The sequence below is a fragment of the Coenobita brevimanus genome, chromosome 79, assembly GCF_032717465.1.
Source record: "Coenobita brevimanus isolate Jiangsu-jjx chromosome 79, ASM3271746v2, whole genome shotgun sequence".
NCBI classification, from domain to species: Eukaryota; Metazoa; Arthropoda; class Malacostraca; order Decapoda; family Coenobitidae; genus Coenobita; species Coenobita brevimanus.
Window position 1 is genome coordinate 14,757,801 of NC_137032.1, and position 21,782 is coordinate 14,779,582.

Here is a 21,782-nt window from a genome sequence, read left to right on the forward strand (position 1 = left end):
ACCCTCAGGGGTCACCGCCAGTGTTGGTGGCATTTGGGGGGGTCTCATTCTGCCTAAAACGTGGCCCTTGTTATGGTATACCATTGTGCAAAATTTCATGGTCTTATGTAAAACAAAAACTATGGCACCGTCCTCACTGGGAGTTGCCCCTCCTCACTAGTCCATCGGGGGTAGTTATCTGGGGTCCCACCCTGCCAAAACGTGGGTGAGGGTAAGTGCCTACCATTATGAAAAGAAATTAGTGGTCCTATGTTAAAAACTATGGCCATGCATCATGACTTTGCCAGGACCACCGGAGGCTGCCCCTACCCTTGTGAGGGACGATCCTCTACGATTCCACTCATCCCAAAACGTGGCCGGGGCGAACATTTATCATATAAAAGACTGGCCTTGCATAACGAATTTGGCTGAGACCAACGAGATCGTCCCCACCCCTCCTGCAGGGGACGACCTTCGAGGTCCCCACCATGCATATAATATGGAGGAAGAGAGCTTCATCATTGGGCAAAAATTCATAATCTTAAATAGAAAACTGGCTGTACCTAACAGCTTTGTGTGGGACACACGAGGGCTACCACACCCTTGTGGAGCAGCCCATGGGCGTTCCATTATGCCTGAAGCCTGCCCTAGGGGGAGGTTTACCAAAATGCAAAATTTACTTTTCCTAACACTCCTCCCATAAGGCTGGATCCCATTCAAGAAAGTACAATAACTCATTGAGTGAGTGAGGGAGGGAGAGAAGAGTGACACAGTTATTGACAAGTACTATATTGACCGTCCCTGTGGGTGAAACAGAAAGTGACAAAGGATGAAAATCAATGTAATGCAAGATTCTTTTTTGGAAATGGTTGAATCCATTATATCATTCACCCTAATGCAATGAAATACTTATCTTCTAAAGGAGGGATGTTGGTTTTAAAAGTCATTAAGTATTCATCACTCGAAGAAATGCAGAAAAACAAAAATTTCATGCAAATAAAAGATACGTATAGTAAGAACAGGTACTAAAGTACTTACCAGTAAAGTGTACAAGTAGCCTGGATCTTGTGACATAAGGTACGGCCACCACAGCTGGGCATTTGTTACCACAATGGTGCCCTGGCAACCGACACCACTGGCAACATGAACTCCCGTCTTATTCAGTAACTTGATAGAACATAAAACACCTTTCGCTTGCCGGCGTCCAGTCAAGGTCGAGACATGTTGAATGGAGTACTTAATAATTCCTGCCAGTGTACATACAGCTTTGGTAAATATCAGTATATACAAGATATGGGTAAATCATGAATACTTGTGGTATGGAATATAAAGTGTTGGAAAAATGAAAAGTGGAATCCTCAACCCATTCATCAAGTTTCATCATCATCATCATCATTATCATCATCCGGACCTCCATTCCCACCCTAGGTCAGGGTAAGACTGTTGTAGTTATTTTCTTAACATGCCGACTAACAAGTTGAATTTCACCTTATTCTGTAACCTTGATCTTTGATTGATCGTTCTAAAGATGAAGTTCCTTCGTTTCTGACTGACCTTTAGCACTTTCACCAAATTTGGTTAAAACACATCAAAAGTATTTGAGGTAACCTTACCCTGTTACCTTAGCTTTTGACCTTTTCCTGTGACCTTGATCTTTGATTGTTCTCAAAACGAATCCCTTTATCCTTCCCTCACTTTGAACCATTCCATCAAGTTTGGTCTATATGGGAGAAATACTAGTTGACCCAGCCATGTGGCCTTGACTTTTGAAGTATTGATACAAAACACACACACACACACACACACACACACACACACACACACACACACACACACACACACACACACACACACACACACAATGGTCACTCCCTTGAGTGGCCCCTCAACATATCCACAACGTTTGATTCAACTCAAAAAATTTCTGGGTACACAGAATCAGCACTGGCGAGATTAAAGTGAAATGAAAACGGAAGGATGATGATAATAATAATAATAATAATTTTTCATCATTCATTCATTGCCAGACGCCATGTATCCCAAACAGGGTGGCCAAGGGCTCAGAGTTAATTGTTTTACAGGGAGGGGCACTAATCCTCCACCAACCCCACTTGACACGTAGGGAGAACGTTATGCCAACAGCATCTGGTGTTCCCAGGCGGTCACCCATCCAAGTACTAACCAGACCCAACGTTGCTTAACTTCGCTGATCGGACGGGAAGCGGTGTACTCAACGTGGTATAAATAATAATAATAATAAAATAAAGAAAATTAACAGCCAAAGAACCGAGGAATATTACACAAAGAACAAAAGAAAATGGAATAACTTAAATACATATTCCATATGCAGGGGTATATAACACTTCTATCAGAACAGTATATCACAAGCTGTCACTCCGACATCCATAATTGAGATGACTGAGTTCACCTCGCCATGCTTAGACAAGACATTACCCAGATCTTCTCAGTTACCAGCTCATTTTCGGGCTGGATGAAACCACAGTTGACATAATTATGCCCCGCACATAGAATAAACTCACATATTATAAAATACATACTGGAGCCCTGCACAGCACATGCCATAGTAAGATGCACACAAAACATAAACGGTGCAGGAAACCTATGGTATAACCCCATTGGACTGGAAGTTACTTACCTGCAGTCGACCGGTCTACTTGGCCAGACAGACTAAGGTTCAGCAACAACAACAACAACAACAACAACAACAATTCCTCACGATACTATCACCCTACACCACCGTCCCACACCTTCATTCCATTCTATCATCCCGCATCATGACCCTACACCACCAGCCAGACCACACCATCCCCTACACCATTATTTCATGCTGTCACTCACAAGTTCATCCCACACCATCGCCCAGACCACACCATCACCCGAATCATCACCCTACACCATTATCCTACACCATCATCCCACACCATCACCCCACACGAATGTGCCTCTGAGCAGTTCGTGGTCCATACTGTGAGGGAAAAAAAAAAAAAAAAAACGTGCAGTAGGTGCAGTGGGAGGAATTGCCATATCTGGGCATGTGTGGACCTGTGTCCCGTGTTATAATGGATCTAACAGCGTTGTGATAACTTTTAGAAACTAATATACAGTAATGTCAACTGTGTTATAGGCGATTCGCACTTTGGGAGAGGGTATTATAATATGCAAGCTGACTGTACAGTACTTTACCAGCATCACTGACTTCCCAAATTATTATTATTGTTATTATTATTATTATTATTATTATTATTACTGTTATTATTATTATCATTATTATTATTATTACTGATGCCTTATTTTTTTCATTCTCACAAAAGAAGCAAGTCAGTAGTTTTCATTTCTCACTGTGATCTTGCTAGCCACATTAGTTTAATCTCACTGAATTGGATCTCCGTATCTGAAAACATACAGAACAAAAACGATATAATATAATAGCTGTCATTCATCAAAAGCAGTCTTATTAGTCTTTCCATTCATCCTTCCAGTAACGTACCGTTTGTTCCATCAATGTCAGTAGATATTAAGATGTCATCAACGTATGTCTGAGGAGTGGTGTAGATGTAAACTGGTCGGTGTAGCCCAGCGTAGTTAGTGAAGTCAAAGTTGTAGGTCTGAATGAAATAGCCTGGAGGGTACCTGAGAATATGATAAAGCTGATATAAGCACCTTGGTGAACACTATGCTCTGTTCACTTTTAATTGCCATCTTCCCATCTTGAATGTTGAGAGTTAACAAGAGATTAATATTAGAACCTGATGCTAATTAAAAAGAGCTATAGTGAGGATGAAGAACCATAGTGTTGTCATAATCAACCACTGAGCTACGGGAAATAACTGGAAACGGACGATAATCTTCTGGTTAAATGGAATGAACTATACAGCAACTGAAAATTTCCCACCACACAGCACATATGACCACTTCACCGACAACGCACACGTTTTAATTTGGAGGATGTATGTGTGAGGAAGAGAGGGCCTAAAGTTGAGAAGACAGAGGAATTTATTTAGGATTAAGATGGCTGAGATGCACATGACATGGACTGCAATTCTTTTCAGTTTTGTTATTAACGTAATGGTCTCAGTTCTACGGGCAAGCTGAAGAACATTTTTGTTTGAACTATTTGACGAGGGAAGTTGAATATGAATATTCAAAGATAGTATTAATGTGAATCTCGTTTTATTTTGGCACTCTTTCAAAGGCGCTCTAACTTCTGTGCTTTCCTGTTTATGTTTCTGGATCCTTCACACCCCATATAATAGTCGGGAAGTCAGAATAGTGATGATTTAAAAAAGAACCACAAAAAAAAAAAAAAAAAAAAAAAAGAGAGAATCTGTCTGATAATGAAAAGAACAAAAAGGATTCCAAAAGGTAAAAATGCAATAAAAGATTAAAATAAAAGAAAAAACTTTGAGTAAAGGAAAAAAAGGCAGTTTCACTTAAGGCGATCAAGCTTGGAAAGAGAGCCCAATGCAAGGTTCCCGAGGCCCAGATATGAGGTTAGTGAGAGCCTGCTCTTTGCCACTCTTTCGTGATGTGGGCAGTGCCACTACTGTTTAGTGTGGCCTTACACAGTGTGACACCAGGAAAAATCCTGAAGTACTGCCTGACAAGCCTGGTGTCTCCTAAACTTGTAAGCTAAGAGTGAAAAATGTTTTTTATGGCTCTACAAGAAACGACTTTTCACTCTACGCTCCGTCCTTTCGAGCATACCCTCTTAAGAGTACTCAAGATAGATACAGAAAAGGAACCTCCCGACATCGTGCATCTGGGGAGAGACAGTTGACGTTCATGTCTGACGACCTAATGCCAGCAAGACGAATACCAGTTAACTCTGCAAGGCTCCTTTCTTCAAGTACAAAGTGGTTCATTCAAAGCAGTATGCTTTGAGCTGCCTGGCAGTAGTTTATAAAGGTCATACTAAATGAATATACAATGATGAGATTGACCATCAATCCATATCTTTTTAGGCTAGTCCAGGCCTATCATCTTGCCCGCTTTCACAAAGTGCAAAAAGGTAGATGCTGGGGAGATTCTTGTTTCAGTGAAATAGTTTTAGATGAGTGGTGCACATGAACATGGAAAGGTTTCGAGTAACAGCGGTGTACCTTTTTGGTAACATAAAATACGAGTATATCACAGGCAAAGAAAATAACTATTCAAACATTACTAACATTCCCAAGGAAATGTAGATGGTCTCCACAGAGCTACAATACACTGACATACTTCTGAGTAGATTGCCATGATGCTTAATGAACTTGCAAGATCATAAGATCAGAAAAATTATGTGTTAGCATGGCTTGACGTTTTGACCCCTTAAAACCACATAAAAGGCTAGGGAGAGAGAGAGAGAGAGAGAGAGAGAACGTGTTTGGAGGCATGTGCCCAAGGAACAACAATACTAAGTCTGAAATGAATTGGTGAAGAAATGATGGAATGGCACCACAATAAAAAATGTAAAAATGTTTGGAAGGAGAAGAAGAACAAGAAGAAGAAGAAGTTTTGAAGCCTTGAAAATAACAGCATTTCCAGTGAAAAGACTAAGTATTTTGAAGATAACTGTAGCTTTAGTTTTGTAGTTTTCTGAATGACATTAATTGTTACGTGGAGGGGGGATGTTTACGTAAGAGATACCTCTCGATCCAGTTGCAGAGTGGATTTAACTTTCCAACCTCCCCATAGGGTCTACGCCTCTGAGTGTGTTCTTAGCACTATTGTTTAAACACAGCTTACTAGATTTATAGTTCTGTGTTCTGAGCAGTTAGTGTCTTCTTAGCTCGTGATTTTTCAGTAAGGGCTGTCATAATAATTTTCACAAAGTCTAACCTCCATTTCCTGTTGTCATAGGGTCTCATGCATAAACTATGTATTTTTAACCGACACCTTTGAGTCATTTTAATAATTCTACAGGGATATCATCCTATCTTAGAGTTTTACTATTTTTAGGTCCTTTGTAGTACCCCCAACCAATCTCTCTCTCTCTCTCTCTCTCTCTCTCTCTCTCTCTCTCCAAAAAGAATTGACACAAATCATCATCGTTAACTTCACCTTCTTTCTCAAATATCAATATTTATCGGCTTAGTATTTTTCATAAAGGTCTTCAGTATATTAATATAATATACTATAGCAGTAGCCGTGTGTGTGTGTGTGTGTGTGTGTGTGTGTGTGTGTGTGTGTGTGTGTGTGTGTGCAAAACTACACATTCAAATCGCACCAAAATTGGCACAAAAATTGCAAAAAATTTGCTGATGTGAGAAAACTTGGTTCCATGACGATCGAAAAACTTTTACTATATTTAACGAGCGATCAAATTTTGACTAAAAAACGCCTCTCCCGGCGTGAGTGCGTGACATTAGGGTTGCGTTCACCGTAGAGTTTTTGATGGCTTTCTCGATTGATGATTTTTTATTAGAGTCAATAGCGATCAAAGTTTGGTTCGGAAAACAATTCATTCAGTACCGGAACTTTTAGATTTTGAGTCTACTCGAGCCATGTGCCACGACCCTATACTTTTTAGAAGATCAGAGCCGCCGAATTGAGCATTTTTACTGTGTGTTTCTTGTGCTGTTGCCTTGGTGGTTGTTAGACTAGAACAGCACATAAACGTTACTCAAATTACTGAAATGACTACAACGCACGCGCGAAGCGTGAGGAAATGAGTGCGAATCACAAGAAAGTGAGCAAGCAGCGCGAGAGCTCTCTGCAGGAGCAAGTGCGAGAGGGCCCAAAGGGCCCACGAGCACTTGTCTTTTCTCTATGTACTTTTTTTTTTTACAGTTCTCCATTTCTAGCTTTTATCCTTTGAAGCTTGACTTTATTCTTGCTTTCCTTGCTAGTTTCTCTTATTTTCTGATGCAACAAATCAGTTCTTCCCTTTCTAATTTCTCTATTTCACTCCACTGGCATTCAGACCATTTTCAGCATGCGCTATCAGGTTCTCTTCTCTTTTAAATAGTCAAGCATCTGTAACATTTTCATCCATTATTTTTGCTCGCAGTTTTCCACATTTTCTTTCCTTCCACTTTGTCCCACTTTCCTCTTGCTTTGGCAGGCTCACGTCTCATTTCAATATTCGGGCGTCTGTAATATTTCCTCCCCTCTACTTTGTTCACAATTTTCCGTTTTCCCTTTTCTTCCATTTTATCAGTCATATCCGGGGTGAGCCATGGATTTTGTGATTCACACTTATCGTAATCTATGTTATCTGCACTTCTCTTCACACAGTAATATCCCTGAGGCTGGTCCATCTCTCGCCAACTGTCCTATAGACATATTAACCCCTTCACTCCAGTGACGCAATTTATATCTTATTATTGCTTTCTTTTGACGATTTTATTCAGCTTAGGATAGATTTTTCGAACTGAAGGGGTTAGCTATGGCCTTCATTGACTCCTTTACTACTATATATTTGACCTAAGTAAAATTGTCTGTTGGTATCAGGAGTAAAATATTAAAACATACGTCACAGAATTAAAAGGATTAACAGACAAAAGAATGGAAATAAATTGACCCTACCTCATTTAATAATTATATCTCGAATTATTATCTCATGTTGTGAAATCCAACCTCGACTTATATAAAAGCGGGAAAACAAAGCTGCACAATACTTTAAATAAGAAATGTAAATGCCCTAACACAGTAGAGGAGAGCAAGTGAGTGTGGAAGAGTGTATGTTGATACGAGCGAGGTGGAGAGGGAGAGAAGGGAGTGGCTAGAGATGAGATGGAGTAGGGAAATATATGAGAGAGGGGTGTGTGAGTTGGAGGGAGTGCAGCCAAATACCAGAGGACAGGGAGACTTGGAGGCAATTTGTCTGTGGCCACCCAATGCGGGATTAAGGCTTCTGGTAATAGACGGATACTCGTAGACAGATAGGCAGATGGATAAGTACCTTTCAGCTAAGTGACTCACATGGTTGGGTAATTGGTGTACACAATGCTGCCCTGAGGGATGGTTTCTGGAGTAAGTGTGTTGTTGATGGCCACAGTTATCCGGTTCTCTTTCCCATACACCAAGTTTGTTGTCATGTCAGCCATTATAGGAAGATGGCCGCCTTCATGTGATGTCAGTAATTTACCATTTAGGTACTGCGAAGATTAAATGATCATAATGTCACAAAATAAATAAACTAATACTGTATTCAAAGATCTAAAATGCATGGTTACCATCCAACCCGAGAAGGTACTACCGTGGGAGTGGTGTAGAACCCAAAGCCTTGTGCAACACTCCCTGGTAGGGGACTAAATCATATTTACGCAATCAAAGCTGAGACATCTACATTTGCGAATCTCTTTTTAATATATCTTCTCTGGGGTAGACTGGATTCATTAGCCTTGGGTGGCAGTTGGCCTAGAAGGAAAATTCTGAATTCAAAGCCGAGGCCTTAGGTAAAAGCTAGTGAAAGTAGAAGCATACAGCCATTACAAAATTCTCCCAGGCTACTTGTTGGGGCAGACCATTGATACATGAGCTACATGGCACCCAGTCTTGCTGTTATCCTTATCAATGGGCGAAAAAAGGATTACACAATCATGCTTGGTCAAGACTCTTAAAAAAGTAACGTGTTAAGTAAATACTATGATCAGTAATCTCTCAGGACATTGATTTTTTTCTACTTCTATTGCTGTACAGTATTCTTACATCTACACTCTCATAACAGTGTCCCCAAATACTTACAATAATTGACCTGTAGTGAGCAGACCCTAATCGTAGCACAACTCGCTTCTTGTCTGTCTGCCATCTTGTGGGCACAAAAAATGTGCGATCATACCTGATAAAATATTTGTACAGCGTCAGTAAACAATGATTTTCATGAGCAAATAAATATTAGCACTGAAATTATGCTAACTGTTCTGGTGAAATACTGTTCAATATTAAAAAAAAAAAAAAAAAAAAAAAGCCGCTTACTTCTTTGAAACTAAAAAAAAAAAAAAAAAAAAAAAAAAGAAAAGACTAAACATACGGCACTGACTTTCCCAAAGAATTCATTCCTTCAATCTCATGGTATATTAATCTCTTCTTGCTTCTTCCAGATGATTTTATTAAGATTTTTAGAGGGACCATTTGTTATGACGGGATTGGGAACAGTTTTCCACGAGTGCTTTGTAGTTCCCTGCTGTGTGATAGTCGCAAAATTCTGTGTATATGATGAACTTTGGATATTTGAGGGTCCGTGCGGATATGGCAGATCATGATAGTTGATCAAGCAGATACCATGATCTCTTATGAACTTGTTCCACTTGAATTAGTACCATTCCAAAAATATCAAGCAGAGTTATTTGTGCTAATGTGCTGTAAACGCCAGTAAAATACCCGTACAAGGTATGTAAGTTTACTTTCTTATTCAGTTTGGTTTATTGTATCACGAAGCTCAATGTGATTTTTAAAGGGCTCAAAAAATCCCCATGTGGCAGGACAATTCTGTCAAAATCCCCAGAAGTACCAACGAAAAACTGCCTCGTATATAAATGAAGATTTAAATCCATGGTGAAACCTCAGCCCGTTTGGAAACTTTCAGCCTCCATAGCTGACAGTTTCTATGCAGTATCACAAACACTTAGTTGACTGTTCTTTTGAAGTGAAGAGTAGAGATTATGTTTCAAACGTATATCGATAGGAGTAGGCTATATGATTATGTTTATTTGCAGTATATTGTTTGGCTCAGCATAATATATATCTGCTTTTCATACTGAAAGCAGGGAGATATGCCCATTTCAGGAACTGGTAATGGAAACAAGCTGATGTGAAAATAATGAACCTTTTAAAAATGAGCATCCTTTTTATCTAAAACATCATGTGGACTGAAGAGTGAACCCTTTAGAGCAAGCACATATATTAAATGACTATAATACCCACACACGTAAAATCAAAGAAACAACCATCTTCCCAGTTTCGTCTGAAGAAAATCTACAATTGGCTAAATGTTATGAAAGTCCTATTTCTACTAATGTATGTTTCATATGGTTCGATTTTTCCGCTATGTAGCCTATCCGTCAGACTTTGGGAAAATACTTATTTCTCTGTCTGTACAAACATCAGCCGAGGATTTCTGACCTTACTGCCAAAAACTTTATTATGCAGAAGAGTCCCCAGGTGTACATTATGAGAGCAATGTCCTTTGAAACTGAACTGCTGAAAAAATGGAAAATGAAAAATAATAATATACTTACCACGCCCACCCTATGTGATCCCTCAGAGTCTTGTCTTGCGTTACATCATTATAACTACTTGGGACAGCCATTGAGATCACTGGTCCTGTCTGTTAAAGCAGAGTCAGTAATAATTATCAACAAACTATTAACTTTCAGCTTCATAAATTTCAACAGTGAGATTTGTGGCTGCTCTTATACCTAAAGGTAATTAAAAGTACAATACATCATAGCATTTTTACAGTACAATGCAATAATCCCTCATCTTTCGCAGGGGGTTACGATACGGTGTCTGGACACTCGTCAGAAAAGATTTCTTCGAAGTAATGACACCCTTAAAAATGGGCTCCCACAGTTAAAATATATGAAATTACCTAAAATTCGCTGTGGTGCCACCAAACAACACCAATAGAAGCTACTGGCTTAAGGTGTATTCTGAGACTATTTAAGCGCTTTTTCTTTCTTTTATTTTTTATCATCCCAAAATACATCTTAAACTAGTGCATTTACTGATGGCTTACTCACCCGCGAAATTCGAGTTGTGCGAATGACAAGGGCTTATCGTGCTATTTCACTCATATTACAAAACACCAACATCAATAATACCATATCTAGTGGCTGAGCAAACCACTCTTCCCGAAAACCTTGATCCGGGTCTTGGAGTGGGGCAAGGCGAAAGTTCCACAATCCGTCTAGTGATCGCATTTCCCGGCTCTCAGACTCCCGTGGATAAAGGCCACCCCAGTTATTGTCACTGGATTCCATCGCCAAACACAAGGAAACTAGGCCAGTGGCAAGCAGGTTCCATATTCTTATTGTCCACCTCATCTGGAAAGTTAGTTGAAAAAATAGATCAGTGTTATTATTGCAGTGTAATGTGCTTGGTAGCAGTGTAAGGTTTCAGTTGATTTTTTTTTTAACTATGAGTATCCAGTTAGACTACACTAGCTACAGTACTGTATGCATAATGGAGATTAAAAATAAAACGACCAAACCACTTTAACAAATGCTCAAACTTACAATTTCACTTACCCTGTCACATACTTTCGCTCTCTTGCTCATTTTCACTCATTCTCTCACTCCTCACAAGGCTACTAAATCCACATAGTTCTTAAAGCACGTGACCAGTTGCTAAATCCTGATAGGTAATATGTGGGCAATAAACTCCAACCACTACTCGGAAGTAATCCTTTCTGGGCCACTGCTGGTTGGAGGTCTTTAACCCACTAGACCATCAGGTATCCATTTGGAAATATGGCTACGAAGCACTGTGGCAAATGGTTTCCTGGGCTGTAAGAAACCACGTGGCTTGTCACTCAGTGCAGAATCACCTAAAGATAACATTACATCAAGTGATGGTTAATGGAGGTGGTGGCGACCGTCATCCACTCACTTCATACAGTGATGTCTACTTCTTCCGTCGCGTTTATCATTCTTTTTCTGTGTCTGCCCTCCACTCGTCCCATTTCTTCCATCTTTCCTATCATTTTTATTACTCTTCTTTCCTTTTCAGGTAGTTTGACATTGAGTGGCAAGCCTAATGGTTTCTTGTAAGCCAGGAAATAATTTACAACTCTGGGTCGTATCCATGTAACCAATCCATACATGTTCCCTACGTGTTAACAGGTGGGTTGGCGGAGGATTGATGCCTCTCTTCGTAAAACAACTAACAGACAAACGGCCACCCCTTACTGGATTATGACGTCTGGCTATTGATAGAAGTAGCCTTTCCATGTGCCCCTTATACTATCCTTAAGAGGCAATGGGGGATTAAATGATAGAGTATATACAGTAACAAAGAAAGTTTTTGTTACGAAGTGATGATGTATGCCAAAATACCATTCCCCCCCCTTTTTTTGTTCATACAATGCATACTGTAACTTACGAGAAGCTGGCAAATCGGGATTATAGGGTGCAATGAAACTGTGCTGAGCATATATATATATATATATATATATATATATATATATATTCAGTGAATTACTGTGCAGTTGATAGCAAAAAGGAACAAAGGAATATACAAAAAGGAACATACAAGCTGGCCTTTCTAGATGGACTGACTGATATACAGAGAGAGAGAGAGAGAGAGAGAGAGAGAGAGAGAGAATTAGCTGCATAAAGTCTCTGACTTTAATATTTAGATGGTACTTCCTCTATCAGTGTGGTGTGTGGCGTTGATGCTGTTTTGATGATGGCAGGAGGGTGTGTGTTAGGTGCGGAAGAAGAGAAGCGAGAATATTGATTATCCCACTATAATTCTTTCACGTTAACCTGACCCAGATTTTCGACTTTTTTCAGCTCATGTCACGTGCCTCACTAGCCACTATAACTCGGTCACGTTAACTTGGCCCAAATTTTCGTTGTTTAGTAACCTATTTCACGTATCTCACGGACCACTGTATAATTCTTTCGCTTTAGCCCGCCCCGTCCCGTCGACGTATGGGTACGTTGCAACGATTTGCATTTGCCAGTCCCAGCGACATACCGGTACGTCGTGCAATTGAAAAGTGCATAATTTCGACAATTTTCAAATTTCGTGCTTGATTTGCGGTACGTATCCTCGCATGACCTTTCCCTACCTGCCACCAGGCAGGGACACTCGGCGACCCCGCGTGACCCGCGCTAACCCGTCACTCGTCCACTCACCTGGTAACAACGGTCCTGCTCAGACATGGCTAAGAGAGGTCTCTCAGATGGCGAAATTCAAGCCGCCCTGGACGCCTTTACAGGCGACAGTGATTCGCCACTGGACGATGAGGTTGTGGATAAAGATTATGTGCAGCCAGAGGAGGAAGAAACCACTGGCAGTGACGGGGAAGTTCCGTCTCCCAGGAAGCGGCAGTATGTGAGGGGCAGCAGACAAAGAAGCCACGTGCAACATCCTATGCCTATCCCCAATGTGATTTGGAACCAGAATTTCAGGACGAGGACGAGGACGAGGACGATGACGGAGCCGTGGGACGTGCTGCCACGTGGTATGGACGTGAGGTCATCACTCATCGTGGCCCAGAGTGCACACCACGTCGGACGAGCAGGTATGGGCCTAGCATTTTGTTTGGGGAGTTAGGAAGTGCCGTGGAGGGAGTGGGGAGTGAAAGGGAAAGTACATGGAGGATTAGGGAAAGTGAGAGTGACATGAGTGAGTCATTGCTCTCCCTACGTAGTGTGAGGCGGCGTAGTGTATCACGTGGGCGAGTGCAGGTGCGTTCATTATCACGTGGGTTTGTGAGGGAGGGGGAAGGTGGGGAGGAACCACTCCCAAGCACGTCTTATGCTCCCCAATATCCCCTAACACGTGGTCGAGCTAGGGTGCGTGAGAAAGCATGTGGTGTTGTCATGGAGGGGGAAGATGGGGAGGAACCACTCCCCAGCACGTCTTCTGCTCCCCAATATTCCCCTACTTCATCCCCACAGCCCCTTAATGTTCCTCAAGGCCGTAAGGGTAAGGGAAAGGGAACGGGTAAAGGCAGAGGGAAGAGAAGTGACAGTGGGGAAGCCCTCCACACTCCTTCTCCCCCACGTCCCCAACCAGGATCTCCTCCTCACCCAGACGAAGGCGGTGATGGGGATAATGGGGACGAGGGATTTGTGCATGGAATTGGGAGGATGGGAGTGATTTTTCTCCCCTCATTCACCCCTTCACTGAGCAGGGGCGCTCTGGCTGCATTGCTCCAGGAATTCACCGTAATTCCACCAGGTTGGATTTTTTCCACCTGTTTTTAGTGAGGCATTTGTGGAGCAGATTGTATACCATACCAACCTGTTTGCAAGCACCCAGCGCCTTGAGAGTGAAACACTGGGAACAAGGAGTAGGCATTCTATCATATATGATTACCCTGTCTCCCTTTCAGAAATGTTCTTATTTTTTGCCTTGGTCCTTTTGATGGGTGTTATACGAAAGAACAGAATTCCTGCTTACTGGACTAGGGACCCTGTCATGTTTACCCCAATATTTGGTCAAGTGATGAGCCGTAATCGGTTTCAACAAATTCTAAGTCGCCTCCATTTCTATGATGCTCATGATCCTGCAAATGTGAACAACACTGATAAAATGAGGCAAATTAGGTTGATCTTTGATCACCTGAGGCAAACCTTTCGTTCCTCATTCTATCTCTATAGAGACCTCGTCATAGACGAGAGTCTCGTGTTGTGGAGAGGCAATATTTCATTTAGGCAGTATATACCCAGCAAAAGGCACCGTTTTGGGTTCAAGATCTTTGTTATGTGCGACTGTAGGACTGGATACGTGCAAGACATAGTCTTGTACACCGGTGCACAGACAGACATAATAGAAGATCGAAGTATTGGACTGTCGGGAGCAGTGGTAAAGACGATGATAGAAGATTACCTTCATCGTGGTCACGTCCTCTACCTTGACAATTGGTACACTAGCCCTCTTCTCGCTCGTTATCTTCACACACATGAAACTGGAGTCTGTGGAACCGTGAAGGTGAACCGGCGTCACATGGCCAAGGTAGGGCGGAAACTTGCAAGGAATGAGGTTGTCTTCTTCAAAGCCAACAACATCCTTGCAACTGTGTGGAATCACAATAGAGAGGTAAGCCTATTGTCAACGGTTCACCGCCCCTTGATGCACCGTACTGATTCAGTTGATTACCGTAGCGAGAACAGGCGTCGTATTTGGAAACCTGAGTGTGTCATGGACTATAATATAAACATGCGCCTCGTGGACCAGTCAGACTCCATGATATCGACGGTAGAGTGTGCCAGGACCACGATGAAGTGGTAAAAGAAACTGTTCTTTCACTTGCTAGACATCACTGCTCTGAATTGCCACCACCTTCACGCCATGACAACAGGAGTTTAGGAAACCTTTGAAGGGTTTGTGAGGGAGCTCACAAGAGAGATGTTTGCACGGTATGCTGTAGAAAGGCCCCAACATCGCACCCGCACTGCCCCTATTGCCCAAACTCCCCTGAGAATATCCGGCCGCCATTTCCCCACTCCTATCCCTTCCCAGCCAAACAGACCTAGGCCCCAACGCAGGTGTCACGTGTGTAGCAATTCCCGGGTGAGACTCACGACACAGAGGAAGGACACCCGCTATGAGTGCTTGGAGTGTGACGTGGGTCTCTGTATTCACCCATGTTTCAGCGAATATCACACGTTGATGCAATTCTGATATGGTGTGAATGCGACAGGACGCTGAAACTATGAAGGAAATGCGACAGGCAGACGCACAGTGAAATTATCAGTCATGTTGATCTCCAAATATTAGTATAAAGTGCATACGGGTATAACATAAGTGCAAAAATTGTATGTAAGTGTATAAATATGCTGTAAGTGGAAACATACATAGCGAGGGTTTTATGATGCGATATTCTGTCTCTCAGTGCAATAAATACGGCCCGTAATTATATAATTATTATTAATGGAAATGCTTACGGGTATAAGTTCAAATTATTGTAAGTGCTGAAATATATTCTAAGTCAAATATTCATAGCGTGTGTATAGAGATGCGATATCCTGACGCTCAGTTGAATGAGTAAGGCACGTAATAGTGAAAATAGAAGTCAACAAGTGGTAAAGTGTGTAATATATGTGAAGACTTAGTATATAAGTGTTTGAGTATTATGTTGGTCGAAACATTCATTGCGAGGGTATTTTCATGCGACATTCTCATGCTCACTTGAATAAATAATGCCAGTAAGTATGTACAGTGCAGTATAGGGGTGTAAACGTGTGTAATGTAAGTGGGAAATTATAATTGGAGTGAATAAATAAAGTAGAAGATAAAACACGAGTGTTTGAGATCGTGGTTGCTACGTGAATATGCGCTAGAATATTGCTAAATGCCCTCGTAATGAATGAAAATAATTGAAAACATTTACAGTGGTGGAGGAAAAGTTCTATGTAAAGGGAAAAATAATAGGAAAGTGATAAAACAATTGGGTATGTTGAAATACGAGTCATAGCGAGTGCGCTTACTAAGCTGATGTGCGCTAGACTTATGCTGCATGTCATCATAATGAATGAAAACATCTGAAAACACTTACAAACAGTTGTAATTGGTAAAATGTCATTGAAACAGAAGTATACAAGTAGAAAAAATTATATGTTGACTGATACAAGAAACTTAGCATATAGCATGTTACGACTCTGACCAAACTCGCTATGCTCGCGCGATGGTACAATGCTTATTTTTCATATATATGTGTCTGAAATCCATTATATTGTTACTGTTATTGTTTATTAGTTCAAATTCAATAAATATAGAGGTGTTGTGTGTTGTTTCTCCCAGTATTCCTTACCATAGAAAACGTGAGCGCCTGGCACGTCCATTACAGAATACGCTACCTGGCTCGGGGGACCTCACCTGTTCTGACCACTTATAGACCATGGTAAGCTCTTTCTTGGTGATTTTCCTGCGTCTCTCAACCTAAGCGGAAGTTTGAGCCAAAAAAAAAAAAAATCCAAAAAGGCTCGGGACTGGGGGATGTTGGAGGGGCGGAAAAGCTCGGGACGTGACGGGTTAATTTGCCCCAACTTTTCGTTCTTTTGCAGCTTGTTTCACGTACTTCAGTGGCAGAAGAAAACAGTGCTGCGGTTCTACAATCTTTTAATAGCACTTATTCGTGACTAGCTTCATATTCTAGTTTAATCTGTTACATTTTAACCTTGAGGATGAAGAGATGGAGCTTTAGTCCAAATTAGAGTAAATGGCGTATGGTACTTACTTTAATTTCAACACAATATCAGTGGTATGTAGAATACTATATCTTTCGTATCATCACATGTAAAATCGCCAGACGTTAAGAAACAAGAAGGGTTCTGAGCGTGTTCATGGCTGGTGTCTTTAACCTCTTCACTATTATGTCATCTCTCTCTCTCTCTCTCTCTCTCTCTCTCTCGCTCTTCATTCCGTGGTTACTTGGTAATAGTAAACAGAATATTCTGCTCTAAATTATCAAATGCATAAGTAAGAGGGATTTGGAAGTCATGGATTAACCTCCTACCGCGTAAGGCATACTGTCTTTCACGTGAAATAAAAAAGCAAAAAAAAAAAAACGCAAATGAAACATGTCTCAGATCACTGCACTCCTACCTTTATGACAGAATTCCAACTGAGATTCTTCCTCTGCTACCGGTTCAGCCGCTACTACAGATTCTGCTGCAGTTACTGATCGTTTATACGTTGCACTGGACAGCTGTTAGCTGCTGATAGAAATCTACATCACGTTTCTGTATTTACTTTTGATCGAAGTAACAAATTCGCATAGTAGGAAATCTAATGAACGGTAAGGATTATAGGCTGCAGGCACCTAAAATCTTCGTTTATTCAATACAACTAAAAAAGTGCGCCACACAGGTATACCAACACCTATCAGTCAGCCCCCTGCTTCCTCTCAGTCCAGCAGCCTTGCCAACCGAACGATCTCAAACCGTCAGCATAGAGCTTTAATATTCCATGTAAGAATAATAAGACAGTTTTTTTCAGCAACAGCCTGAGTCAGTCTACTGGAGGATGAAGGCCTCTTCTATCCTTCTCCACTCCTACCTATTGGCCGTTAAGCCTGTTTCTTCCAGCCTCAGCACAACTCTAATTTTAATCTCTCCTTGTTCTCTGTTTGCCTCTTCTCACCGCGTCTTTAGGTTACCACTGTTTACCTGCCCTACGAAGTGACCTGCACACTGATGTTTCTGCCAAGTATTAGAGTGATTACATCCTCTACTTTTTTCTGTTCCCTTATCCAGGAATCTCTCTCTCTCTCTCTCTCTCTCTCCTTTTTTTTTTTTTTTTTTTTTTTTACAGAATGCGAAATCTAAAAATATTCTTTTCGTTCCTCTCTAACCACTCCTAAACAGGAAGGTCACACTGATTATATAAATCTCTATACACACAGTCGCTTATCCTTCTCACAGTTACTTGGTTTACCCAAAACCCTCCATCCCTTTCCTTTTCTTCAACCAATTTTGTTGTCATCACATGGAAGTGTCTGAACTGCCTGCCCTGGTTGTACGTATGAGAGAGAGAGAGAGAGAGAGAGAGAGAGAGAGAGAGAGAGGGGGGGGGGTCACTGCAGTAGATTTGTTGGCCCATGATAAACAGCTACAGTAAGACTTGGTATAAAACTGACATCTCTCCATCTTGAATGCCGAGTTGCAACAATAGTCTTACTAGAAAACAGTGCGAGTCATGAAGAAGTGGTATGCATCGGGTGTAGAACTAAAGCATTGTATCTTGCTGCTACTTGAGCTTCGCGAAATAAGCAGCAAATGGACGAAAATCTGTGTCCAGTTAAGGTAAAAGGAGTATAGTATTAAACCATACGTAATGTGCCGAAGACTGAATCCAAGAACTGTTAGATGATAGTGTGGCAGCATTCATCTGACGACGCTGCTTAGTATGACTATTCGAAATGGAGATGTTACATAGAACGGTAACCAATCCTTTCACTATTATAGGTCTCTCCACTGTTTAATAAAGCTTCTGGAAATAGCAGGAATAAAATGAAAAATATGTCACTGGGATAAAAGGGCTATTTATTATTTTTTTTTTTTTCAGTGGCACAATAGGTTTCTCTAATCTGACTAGACTACTTTCCTATGACAGGGATAATGAAGAAGAGGGATCACCCAGTCCACAAAACTCTCCATCCGAAACTGGCAGGGAAGAGAGAAGGAACTAAACATGCCTATTAAGTATAACGTTCGTGTTCTTCATATTCAAGCCCACTTTCAGATAAGCTCGGATCAACTTGTAGTTCCTCCCTTGATTTACCAAAAAGATGTGTCGTCAGCGAATCGAAAAGTTCAATTGCTCACCCTATACTTACTCTTCCATTCCAACCTATATTTCTACAAACGTCCTCCAGGCATGCAGTGAAAGTTTTGGATGAAACTGTGTCTCCTTGCCTAACATCCCTCTACACTGGTATTCCTGGCTATTCTTGTGGAGTCTTATGGTTGAAGTGTTGTCCCTATGATTATCTACCATACTGTTTTTACTCTAACTTGGCCCAGATATAGTCGTTTAGTAGGTTTATTTCAAGTAGCTCGGTGACAGAAAAAGACAATACTGCGGCTCTACATCCTTCCCATAGCACTTCTTCGTGACCAGCATCATATTTTAAAGTTAAACTGTTATTACGACGCAGAATTCAAGATGAAAGTATGGCAATTTTAGGTCAAGTTAAAGTAAAAACAGTATAATACTTTAACGTAAGTTTGGGTTGCTCTCATCAGTGTCACGTTTTCAATCTAGTCAAATGCTTCCTTAAAATCAATAAATGTCACTCTCAAAGGTCTCGTATATTCCAGTGCTTTCTCAGTTATTGTTGTTAAATACTTGAATATGGTTTGTTTTCTACGTAATCACAGCGAAATCCTGCTTCCCTCTTGGCTCTTTTGCACCTACGGTAAAACTAATTCAGTCTGTTAGAATTGTTGTGAAAAGCTGCACGTAACATGGAGCAAACTTACAGGACCGTTTCGGGTGACAGAATTCATAATACAGTTGTTACTGTAGTCTTGCCATATAATTCCAACAACAAAAGGGCATCTTGTATAAATGTTTTGCGCGTCACTTCTAAAGGCTTTCTAAAATTAAGTGAGGCTGCTGATTCAGAATTGCAAATTGCTTAGAGATGCATATAATGGAATAATACAGATGGTTATACCAGTAGAACACATGCAATGGTGAGTTCCTTATAGGAACCAACCTTGGCCAAAGTTAACGAGAAACGTAAATACAGTAAATTGGCATTGTTTTCTGCAGCAACAAACGTTCACTTTCAGTAAAAGAATCTCTGAACATCCTGAAAACTATGTTGATATTCTGTAACCTGGCTAGCACCACATAACTTTATTAGTCCTGGGTGAAGCATCATCAGGATAAATGGGTTGAAAGAAGTCTCGTTTAAGAACCATCCAGCTCGATGGCATTTTTTGTTTTGCTTATGGCTAACACCAAACAGCTTTTGTCAGTTTAGGTAGTCCTCCTCCCTGGCTAAAGAAGCTGCAGCCTTGATAAAATCATAATAACTTGGTTATTTACATTTACATTAAACAAAGATAAACATGTGCAGTATTCAGTGTTCGTAATTCGGTCTTTTAACATCATAATGGAGAAAACTGTCCACAGCCAACGTAATGAACAAAAACATAGTAGAACTATTTATATCATATATCCGCCTCTTCCGGCACACACAACTATTAAAACACACACACACACACATACACACACACACACACACACACACACACACACACACACACACACACACACACACACACACACACAAACTTGTCCACTGGCTATGTTCATACGTTAACACAGCTGTAAAGCCAGCTGTTAACTTACGTAAAAGATGATGATAGTACAAAGCTACGCTGTAGGCCCAGATCAAGGGTTATTAACTCTCAAGTGGTCAGGATAACTACAGTATTTTATCCCAGCAAACGCTGGATGATTTTCTTCAGCTGAGAGGGAGTTATAACAGCCTGAGAATTTTTTTTTTTTCCTGCAGTTTATCCTTTGGGGTTGATATAAACTGGGTTACAATAGCAAAAGGACATTATTACTGTGCTGTTTTTACTTTAACGTTGCCTAAGATTACTGTCTCTCAATCTTCAATGCTGAGTTGTCACAGTAAATTAACAGCAGAATATGATGCTAGTCACAAAGCAGTGCAATGTCAAGAAGGCAATGCTGTAGCAATGATTTATGTTACTGAACTTTGTGAAATAAGCTGCAAAAGGACAAAAATCTGGGCCAAGTTAGAGTAAACCAAACATTTTAACCTTATATGTGTATTTGATGAAGTAAACTGACAACGCAGGTGCTTAATGGCCATGGTTACGTATGCATGGTTTGGACGATTAACACTTACTGTAAATTACTCTCTCCCTTTCCCCCCCACCGCCCTAAGTCGCGTGAGAAGATAGGCAGTCAGAACTTTACCCTTACTACTTCAGCCATTCATACTTCTTTCACCCTCTTATATTTTTTTTCGTCCTCCTACCAGGCTATGAAAACCACCTGAAACAAAGTTGGTGTATTCTCCGTATGGCTGTGTTTCGTGTCCCCCGTCCTTCACACTTCTGAACCCTGTTTACATCTCTCGTCACCGAATGTATGTAGTAAGAACAGTCATTATACCTGCATGATGTAGTAGTAGTAGTAGTAGTAGTAGTAGTAGCAGTAGTAGTAGGTGTTGTTGTTGTCCCCGGATTATCTGAACACGAACCCGCTGGCCTGCAGGCTGAAGCTGCCTTTCTTCTCACTCCACCATCCTGCTTTCGGGGAATAGAGAGAGAAGTGATGGACGTTTGTATAACTGGATTTATCGATGCCACCACGTGAAGGCATTCCTCTCCAGCACCACCTGGGATAAATAGGCAAGGTCTAATATATATGATGGGAATGAAACAATAATAAATTATATTAAGATAGAAATCGCAGGCGGAGAGAAGGTCATTTTAACTCTTCAGCACAATGGCGTATTTAAAATTATATTCTTGCTAATTACAGAAGATTTTTGTAGCCTATGGAAGATTTCTCACAATGAATGGATTAATTAAATCTATATTTGATCTCACTAGCAGGTAAATTTTATCCTAAGATAAAGTTGTCTGTATATAGCATGAATATAAACACCATCGTCGTAAGGGGGACACCTA

At 40.9% G+C, this 21,782-nt stretch overlaps 1 protein-coding gene and 1 pseudogene across 1 annotated transcript in view; both read right to left on the reverse strand.

Moving 5' to 3' along the window:
• Nucleotides 1-21,782, reverse strand: part of LOC145409029 (beta-glucuronidase-like) — a 57,081-nt gene that overhangs the window by 18,521 nt on the left and 16,778 nt on the right. The window contains exons 3-8 of the mRNA XM_080279595.1: nucleotides 10,746-10,967; nucleotides 10,161-10,249; nucleotides 8,668-8,761; nucleotides 7,903-8,078; nucleotides 3,488-3,630; nucleotides 1,018-1,226 (exon numbers count right to left, since the gene is read on the reverse strand). Coding sequence (XP_080135721.1) covers nucleotides 1,018-1,226; nucleotides 3,488-3,630; nucleotides 7,903-8,078; nucleotides 8,668-8,761; nucleotides 10,161-10,249; nucleotides 10,746-10,967 — 933 coding nt within the window. The remainder of the gene's footprint in view (nucleotides 1-1,017; nucleotides 1,227-3,487; nucleotides 3,631-7,902; nucleotides 8,079-8,667; nucleotides 8,762-10,160; nucleotides 10,250-10,745; nucleotides 10,968-21,782) is intronic.
• Nucleotides 2,113-2,231, reverse strand: LOC145409145 (5S ribosomal RNA; annotated as a pseudogene).